Genomic DNA, 10,169 nt, shown 5'->3' with positions numbered 1-10,169 from the left:
TAGCCATGTCTGTTTTTATCCTTTTATGTGATTCTAGAGGCAAAGTGTTCTAGTGGATAGAAAGCTCATCCCAGGAGTCAGGAAGATCTGGGTTCAAGTCCCATCTCTGTCACATGCTGGCTGTGTGACCCTGAAAAAGTCACTAAACCTCTCAGTGCTCTAAGCAATTCTACATGACAGAGAGGGTGCTGACCTGCCTTAGTGAAGAAAATTCCTCTCCATAAGCTCCCTACCCTGATACATTCACAGCTCCCATCCCCGCCCTGTTAGACTGTCAGTTGGCAGGGGACAATATCTTCTCTAAACTTTATATCCTATATCTAACATAGTGCCCTGCACACAGTAAGTGCTTAATGAATATTGATTTGGAGTCAACCTTGTTTTGGGTCAGCCTTTTGTTCCCTCCTTTTTTCCAAAAACATTTATTAAGCCCTTTCTATCTGTCGGACACTGTACTAGGAGCTTGTGTGAAACTTTTGAAATATTCCCTATTTGGAATGTTTTGACAAGATCTCTCAAGAGCTAAAGGAAGAACATTTCTAGAGAAATATGCCCTAAGAATCATGAGTATAGTTCACTTATTTTGAAGTTCCGGTCATAGTGGAAGGGGTTAGGAGAAAAAAACAAACAAACAAAAACCTTTTTGGTCAGTCCTAGAAAATCTCAGAGGGTTTCTCTGACACAGGGGTGGTTTTGTATCTACCCTCAAGTTGTCTGCCAAACTAGCATCTTCCAAACTCACATTTGAAACCAAATGCCTTTTCTCCTTTCCCCTTTCTGGGAAGGGAAAGTCATGTTTGACTGGGCTCTGGAACAGTGAAAATCAAGGTCCAGGTTGGGCCTTCACTGTGATGGGGACTGGAGTTCCCAATCTTGGGTTCCAGTTCATCTGTCAGGAGCCAGCTAAGTTTCTATGGCAATGGGGCCAACTAACTAGAGCTGTCTGGAGGAGTGAATATTCAGATTCACCTTATTATTCTGTAATACATAAAGTTACTATGGCAACGAAGCTGGAATATTTGAAATCCTCTGGGGATTGTTCAAAGACCCTGAATTCCTTTGGCACTTGAATAAATAGGAAGAAGTTTGCTTAGATGGAATGAGGAGCTTTCTTTTTTGAGTTGAAGATTACATGTTCTGATGCAGTCCAAAGTGGGTGATCCTGAAGAAAAACCAAAGAGTATATTGGCATATATTGGGGGTTTAGTCCTTGGTAGTGCAAGATTTGGTTCTAAATGAAGCTGCTGAAGGAGTAAAGTTTTGGTTTCTGTTGGACCAGAGACCTGAGTTCAATTAGATCTGTGGTGTTCTGCAAAATCATTAGCCTAGCATCCTCCACCCAAGTGTGGTGTAATGCCAAGCAAAGGCAACTTCCCAAGGTTCAGAATACCAGAATAGGGGCTCTCCATTTTATTCAGTGACAAATTAAGAACAGAGAAGATCAAAACATGACATCATTCCAAATACAGCATTTACTAAGTGTGATTCAATAATCTCCAAGCCCTACCCCACCCCAGGACCTTACATTCATTCAATCAATTACAAAGTCCCTGTTCTAAATACTACTCCACCCCTAGGCTGTACCTTCATTTAGTCCATCACAAAGCCCCACTTCTCAAATGGAGATTAGTTTTCAATCATAAGTAAAGTACATTCATTTGTTCAATCATAGAACATAAAAAGGTCAAAAGTTCCCCACCCCTGGATCACAACTGAATCTACCCCTGGGTTACATCAAGTTTAAGCACAGCACTTAATACCCAAATGGAGGTCTTTTCTTCATCTTGACACAAGGCAAGTTCTCAGCAATATTTGTTCCTGGGGAGACAAAGCTTAGCAAGGCCACAAGATACATTGCCAGTCTCTTCAATAATTCATCCTCTGTCTGCAGAACAGTCCTAGGACCCCTGAAAACATTAGCAAAACCCTCTCCCAGGATTTCTGTAAACATACAACAAGAAAATCCTTCTTCAGGGCTTCAGAACCAACAGAAAGGTTCCCAGACTCCTGCAACAACAGCACTGTCCTTCACCAGGGGACAGAATTCACTCTCTGTTTGCAGGACAGTCTCAGGAGCTCTTAACCAACAGCCATGTTCCAGAACTTCTGCAACAACAAGACTGTCCATCACCAGTGGACAAATCTGGCAAAACAACATCAAAACAGACAGACAAAGTACCAGCAAAACAGCCATGTCTCCTCAGTCCTTGGCAGCTCCAGGGGCAGGTCTCAAAAGTCCAGGGCAATTCAAACTGGCCCTCAGCAATCCTCCCAGTCTCTCTCTGCCTCCACGGGGGTGCTACTTCCAAAAAGTTCTTCTGCCTCTCTCTTGTGTCTCTCTAAATCTACGTCACCAGCTCCTCCCAGTTCAGGACTCTCTTTTCACGTCAACACGTCCATCCCACAGGTGGGATTCACAAGCTCTGGATTTTAACACAATCAAACTAAAACCAAGCCAATACAGGGGGATCTTTAGATGCCATTACTGTCACACCGAGGGAGAGAGACTGAAAAGAGCCTGTTTGCACGGCCTCCTGGTGTTTCTTTTGCCTTAGCCTGAATCCTCTCCTAGTGCACTGAGATGTGCCATCTGACTGAGCAACAGGACACCTTCGGAGTCAGAAGTGCAAATTCATGATTAACCTGCCAGATCGGATCTTCTTTTTTTTTTTGGAGGGCAATCAGGTTTAAGTAACTTGCCCAAGGTCACACGGCTAGGGTTTTTGTTTATGTGTGTTAAGTATCTGAGGTGGGATCCGAACTCAGATCCTCTTGACTCCAGGGCCAGCATTCCATTCACTGTGCCACCCAGCCGCCCCAAGATCTGATCTCCCTAAGCCACTGACATCACAAAATTTTTTAGAATCAACACAGGCTCCTGGGCCCCTGTCATGTTCCCTCAGGGCCCATTTGTTTGAGTCACATTTTGGGAAAGATAATTTTTAAAAGAAGGCTGAGTGTTATAAGGATGCAAACAAAAACAAAAGCAAACCCTCTGCCTTTGTGAGAAGAGAGTCTAGTTTCAAACTGCCCCACCCCACCACCCCTTTGATGCTTATTATCTTTGTGACTTTGGCTAAGTCAATTAACCTCTTTGCGTCTCAGTTTCTTCGTCTGTAAAATTATGGGTTTGGACTAGATGGCCTCTGAGATCCCTTCCAACTATCCATTTGTGAACTTAGGATCATGGGCAATATGTCAGTGTTCCTAATTCATAGAATCATAGATTTCAGGCTAGAAGGGTCTTTAATGATAAGTTAACTTAACCCCCAAATTTTATAGGTTACAAAATGGTGGCCAAAGGAAGTTAAATGTCATACAGGCAGCAAATAGTAGAGCTTTGATTTGAACACAGGTTCTTACACTCCAAATTCAGTGTTCTTTTCATTATACCTTGATACATGCAAGTCTTATATCCTCTTTTAGAATGCTGGTGCTTCCAAGATTGGATTGCTCTCACATCCAAAGGTTGGCACAGAGCCAATAGTTTATTTGTTCACCTACTCATTAATTTGTTGATTAATTCCTGCACTGAAATTTTCTTCCAATGCCACATTGTGGGGATGAACAAGGATTCTTGGAGGCTTTTACAGTATAGTACAAGCTCTGACAGTGATGCACTGTATGTCCACTGGCAAAAGACTATTCTAGTCAAATATAGAGAAGCTCATATCATAAAACTGCCAGTGATTATTATAATTTTTTTGGACACAACTTAGTTGCTGAAGACTGTTTGATAAAGTGCAAAAGAGCTCCAGTCCTCATCAGTGGAAAAGTATCCGTAGAATCATAGACTAAAAGCTAGAAGGACTTAAGAGACTATTAAATGTAATCTAGAAATTTTACAGACAAGGAAACTGAGGCACTGAGAAGTGAAATCACAACTAGTAAGGATTTGAGGCAGAATTTGTATCTGTGGCTCCAAAATCCAATGCCATGTCACCTATCTTCAGTGATGAAGTATGAATGTGTTCATTCTTTAAATGACTGAACTCCAGAAATAAGTGTGATTAAGACAGATTAAATAAAGCTCAGGCATGAATCATATGAAGAAACTGATGTCACCCTTGTGTGCCAGACAGTACTGTGATTGATTTCATTTCATAATCATTCTTCACATCCATTTAGAGAACATTCATTCATCCAAAATAAAAATCTATTGTGTACAAAGCACTGGAGAAAATTGGAAAAAATATAAAATTTAGAAAAGTCATTAGATCCATGGAGATTACTATCCTTTAAAAGGATGGTATAAATTTAGATAGTTATAGTATACCTTATTACATAGTATGTGGAAGTGGCCATGATCAGAGCCAGGAAGATTTGGGGTCATATCTCCCTTCTGACACATACTGGCTGTGTGACTGTTGTCAAATCACTTCAGCACCAGAGCTGTCCAACTCAGAGTTGGTGGTGGAGAAAAGCTGAAATAACTGGCAAAACTTCCAAGTTCAGTCAGAACCAAAGCATCATTGGGAAATGCTTGACAAAATAGACAAAAATATTGTACAATATAGATAATTTTAATTTGTGGTTTTCTAAGTAAATCTGCTGCCCAAAGGGATCTGTTTCTCTTTGGGTTTGACACCGCTGCCCTGGGAAATTCTCTAAAACAACAAATTGAATAGAACGTGCTAACCTGCATTGCTACAGAGAGTTTCCTAAGCTGAGAATTCTCTTTACCAATGGAATCCCAGTTCTAGTCCCCTTTGTTGAATTCAAGTAGATCAAAAAAAAGCGCAATGCAAGATTTAAAGGGAAAGGTTATTACGTACTGGAAAGACAGGATAGGTTCTCTGAAGGGGCTAACATTTAAGTCAAGTTTTGAAGGATGGGTAAGAATTCAATAAGCAAAAATGGGTTTGGGTAAAGATGGAAGGGAGGATATTCTTGGGGTCCCAGGGACAGGAATATTGTTAACAAAGGCACAGAGGAAAGAGACGGCTGAGCTTGTTTGGGCAGCAGAAAGAAGATCAGACAAACTGGCACGTAGGGCATGAGATAACACTGGCGAGGGAGAGTAGTGCAGAGAGGTTTGAATACATGACAACAGGGAGCCAATAGTCTTACTATAGCTTATTTTCCTCCACACGCTCAAGGTTCAGTCATACAGACCATCTAGCTGTTCCTCACAGATGATGCTCCATCTCCCCTATCCATGACTTTACACTGGCTTTCACCTGGAATGGCCTCCACATCTCTACCTCTTGGAAAATCACTTGTTTCCTATAAGACCAAGTGCCAAGTGTGGTTTTGTGTATGAAGTCTTTCTTGGTTCTCATGCCACCTCCCCAATTACTTCCCTCCCTTTCCTGGTTATCTTATATCCAGTTTGTCTCTGTTTTGCACATACCAATATATATGTCTCCCATAACAGAAGGTAAACTTCTTTAGGGTAGGGACTATCTTATTTTTATCTTTCTATCTTCAGCACCCAGCACAGTCCTTGGCACATAGGAAATACTCAATAAATGCTTGTGCTTGAATGAGTGAATGAATGATCCTGACAGTGGTCTTAAAGCTTGATCTGGATAGGGGAGAGCAAGACCCGTTAGGATACAGTAGGAGTTCCGGTTGGCGGTAACGAGGACTTGTATTACCATGGCTGCTGTGGGAACAGTCCATGCCTCTTCACTGATTCTTCCTCATGTTCCTTACCTCGATCTTCTGCCTTTCCTAGCTTCTCAAGACCCAGCTCCAATTCTACCTTCTATTAGAGATCTTTTCTAGCCTTTCTTCTGAAGTCATCTCCCATTTGCACTGTTTATATCTTGTATGTACATCATTTGCATTTTCCCACTCATTAAAATGTAAGCTCCTTGACATCAGGGACTATATCTTTGCCTTTGTATCCCTGGTACTCAGCATAGTGCCTAGAACGTAGAAAACACTCAGTAAATGCTTGTTGATGATAATGGTGATAAAAGCTATAAAAGTCGTTGGAAAGCAAAAATCAATAATTTTTGTAACCAATTTGATAGAGAGACAAAAGAAGGGGAAAGCCTAATGGTAACCCCAATGATGTGAACCTGGGAGCCTAGGTGAATTGCAGGTGCCACTAAAAGGAACCGTCAAGTCCGAAGGAGTAGCAGGTTATGAAGGAAATATGAAAAGTTCATTCTGAAGCATAAATAGAGGAAGAAACCAGAAAGAATGGTGGCTATTGTTTTCAGCCAAGAAGGGGCCCAGATATTTCATGATACCTAGTGCCGTTGTTACTGTTACTTCACATTTCTCAGTTGTGTGAATGGCTGGTATTATGGCTCAAAAGAAAACTAAGTATCAAGGAATAGAACACCCTTTTTGCATTGCAGGCAGCAGCAAATTGAGGTGAATTACATGTCATGGTGTGCAATTTATTGATCTCCCGAAGGTCAATAAGATGACTTGTCAGAAGGGGGTGTGGATGGCACTGCATGATATGGATTTTCTTTACCTCCTAATTACATTATTTCAATCAAAGTGAAACACAACCAACCTGCAGCTAAATGGAAGGGCTGCTGCCCAATCTGTGCAAATAGAGGTAACGAGTGGCTTGGCCACAGTTTCATTTTTTTCTTCTTCTTTTAATGTCAGGTTTGTTATATGAATAAAGATGAGTCTGGACCCATTCTGTGGTTAGGGGGGATGAGCTGGGAATCTGGATTTAGATAGGCATATCTCTGCTAAAGGCACTCAGTCTTGGTCTCACTGAAAGATTCACTAGAATGTTCTGAACAAGGCTCTGTTCTGCCGTAGGACCGCTGTGCTTCCATCCGTGCTCCCCAGCTGTTGATGCCTTCCCCTTTCAGGAAACCTCATGCATACTTGTGTACACCTTGCACATTTCTAAACTTTCACATGTTTCCCCCATTATAATGTGTGTTCCTTGGAAGAAGGTAGCTTGTTTATATCTTCGGGCCTTTCTTTGCATCCCCGCATTCTTAGCACAATGTCTGGCACATACTAAGGGCTTAATATTTGTTGACTGATGGTTGACTGACTGATGAGGTATGCATTCTTCTGACAACCATTATACTTAAGTTGAAACATAGAATACAGATAGTCAGGAATGGAAGGGACTTTAGAAATCATCTAGTCCAACAATATGTATTCTCCTCTGCCAATCAAACACACATATATTTTAGTTAAGGAAACTAAGTTCCAAAAGAAGAAGGAACTCGCTCCAGCCGCGGCAACTACCCCCAGACCCGAGTGCCGCCATCGGTCCGAGCAGCTAGTGGAACGCCGCCGGCCCTAATCCGACCTCCAGGTCACCCTTTTGCTCGGCCTCGCCATGTTGTCATACCTGCAGGAATGTCAGCATCAGTCAATGTGTATTCCTCCTTCATATGCTGACCTTGGCAAAGCTGCCAGAGATATTTTCAACAAAGGATTTGGTTTTGGGTTGGTGAAACTGGATGTGAAAACAAAATCCTGCAGTGGAGTGGAATTCTCATCATCGGGTTCATCTAATACAGACACTGGTAAAGTTTCTGGGACTTTGGAGACCAAATATAAATGGTGTGAGCATGGTCTGACTTTCACAGAAAAGTGGAACACTGATAACACTCTGGGAACCGAAATCGCAATTGAAGATCAGATTTGCCAAGGTTTGAAGCTGACATTTGACACTACCTTCTCACCAAACACAGGAAAGAAAAGTGGTAAAATAAAGTCTGCTTATAAATGGGAATGTATAAACCTTGGCTGTGACATTGATTTTGATTTTGCTGGACCTGCGATTCATGGGTCAGCCGTTTTTGGTTATGAAGGCTGGCTTGCTGGCTACCAGATGACCTTCGATAGTGCCAAGTCAAAGTTAACAAGGAATAACTTTGCAGTGGGCTATAGGACTGGAGACTTCCAGCTGCACACTAACGTCAACGATGGAACAGAATTTGGAGGTTCAATTTATCAGAAAGTATGTGAAGATCTGGACACTTCGGTAAACCTAGCTTGGACATCAGGCACCAACGGCACTCGCTTTGGCATTGCAGCCAAGTATCAGTTGGACTCCACGGCTTCTATTTCTGCAAAAGTCAACAATTCTAGTTTAATTGGTGTGGGTTACACTCAGACCCTGAGGCCTGGTGTGAAGCTTACATTGTCTGCCCTGGTGGACGGGAAGAGCATCAATAATGGAGGTCACAAGCTTGGGCTTGCCTTGGAATTGGAGGCTTAGTCCAATCGAAGAAAACTGTGGGGAAGGGATAGCTGGCAGATTTGGCCTTAAAATATATTTCCAATGTGACCAGCAGGCTTTTTTTTTTTCTAAGAGGGATGATCTAAACAAGGGATGATCCACACAAGAGCTGTATTTTAAATATTTAGACAGTTACTTGTTGGTTTCTAGTTAAATTGGTTATCTATCTAGTTACCAATGCTGCAGGAGTGCAGTCACCTATACATTATTTAAATGTATTTAACTGTTAAATGACGCTACCCACCAATAATGAAATAGACCTTTATGAAAACTGTGCAATTGTGTGCATGTTTGTTTTTATGTTACTTTTAACAAATTTGATATTACCATTGGATGAGATGGATCAATGGATGTTTTGAGATGAGATACAAAAATTTTGTTAATTCACCACCGTTAGAAATACTTCTGGTATCCCAGAACACGCAAATTATGAATAAAACAAATATGCATACTTGTGCCTCCAAGTATTTGCGGAGTTGCTTTGATAACTAGAGTCAGATGAGTCGATCTGCAAACCTTCCCTTTGGTCTCCTCGTTGTCTAGATTATAATTAACTTTTCCACAAGCTCTTCACTTATCTGTGCCACAAGTCCTCTTTGCCCTTAGAGTAATCTCATACATTTTTTTTAAGGAATAAAATAATATGAGGATAAAAAAAATAAAAAAAAAAAGAAGAAGGAACTCAAGAAAGATAAGAGATATAGTAAGTTAACCGCAGAGCTGCTGATAGGACCCAGGTCTCCTGCATCGTAGTGCAGGGCTCCAATTGGCCTAGCACCAGAATGAATGGGAAAGAATAGAAAAGGTTGAATTTTTCTTGCTTTTATTGTTTCAAGGTCCATGATCTATTCATTTACTTCCTTGCTTGATTTAGGGAAACTCTGGTAAGTGAATCTAATCCTCTAAAAGGTATCTCTAGGTCAACTCATAATTGTCCACTTACATTTGAGATGATTTGTATATATGATCTTTGGTCACCTCTGAACCCATGTAGTCTCCCTTCCCCATGAGGTGAGGATTCAGGGATTGAAAACCATGTAATGATAGCCAAAGCTCAAATAAATTAGGGAAATCATGAAGTCCAACACATGCATGCAATATCATGCATTCTAAGGCTAACTTTGGTGGATGTTTTGATTGTCCAGGACTTTAGATTATGTGTGCCACTAACTTCATCCATTATATAATTGAGAATTCTTTTGTGCAAAAGAAATACTTTGGCACAGTTTATATAGCATTTTAGAGTTGGAATCTAGAAGACATGGATTTTTTTATTTACTATTTTATTTTTTCCTAATTACATGTAAAAACCCCCCAATTTTAAACATTTGTTTTTTTTAATTTTTGAGTTCCAAATTCCTTCTCTCCCTCCTTCCCTCCCATCCCTCCCTCACTGAAAAAGCAATTTGACATAGATTATACATGTGTGATTACACAAAACATATTTTTATATTAGACATATTGTGAAAGAAAACAGAGAAAAAAACAAGAAAAATAAAGAAAGTAAAGAAAAAGTATGCTTTGATCAGCATTCAGACTCCTTTAGCTCTTTCCATGGAGATGGATAGCATTTTTCATTATACGTCCTTCAGAATTGTCTTGTATCATTGTATTGTTGAGAAGAGTTAGGTCATTCACAGTTGGTCATCATACAACATTGCTGTTACTGTATACAATGTTCCCCCTGGTTCTGCTCATTTCACTTTGCATCAGTTCATGTAAGTCTTTCCAGATTTTTCTGAGAGCATCCTGCTCATCATTTCTTATTGCACAATAGCGTTCCATAACAATTACTTACAACATCTTGTTTAGCATTCCCCAAGTGATCGACATTCCCTCAATTTCCAATTCTTTGCCACCACAAAAGAACTTCTATAAATATTTTTGTACAAAGAGGTCCTTTTCCTTTTCTAAAATCTCTTTGGGATATAGACCTAGTAGTAGTATTGCTAGGTCCAAGGGTATGCCCTTTGGGAATAGTTCC

General features: G+C 40.6%; 1 protein-coding gene across 1 annotated transcript; it reads left to right on the top strand.

The window, feature by feature from the left end:
* Window positions 1-7,168: 7,168 nt before the first annotated feature.
* On the top strand, window positions 7,169-8,459 carry LOC138164213 (voltage-dependent anion-selective channel protein 2-like). The gene has a single exon (XM_069091828.1). It carries the CDS (start codon window positions 7,277-7,279, stop codon window positions 8,162-8,164), a length of 888 nt encoding a protein of 295 aa, XP_068947929.1. The 5' UTR covers window positions 7,169-7,276; the 3' UTR covers window positions 8,165-8,459.
* The last annotated feature ends 1,710 nt before the right edge of the window (window positions 8,460-10,169 follow it).

The sequence above is a fragment of the Petaurus breviceps genome, unplaced genomic scaffold (assembly GCF_028583685.1).
Source record: "Petaurus breviceps papuanus isolate PSGF00001 unplaced genomic scaffold, PetGlider_PUasm1.0 189, whole genome shotgun sequence".
Classification (NCBI taxonomy): Eukaryota; Metazoa; Chordata; class Mammalia; order Diprotodontia; family Petauridae; genus Petaurus; species Petaurus breviceps.
Note: the sequence above shows the minus strand (reverse complement) of the source record. Positions and strands in the feature narration are given on the sequence as shown.

Coding starts and splice junctions, on each gene's coding strand:
- LOC138164213 (XM_069091828.1), top strand. CDS start 7,277: ATGTTGTCATACCTGCAGGAATGTCAGCATCAGTCAATGTGTATTCCT.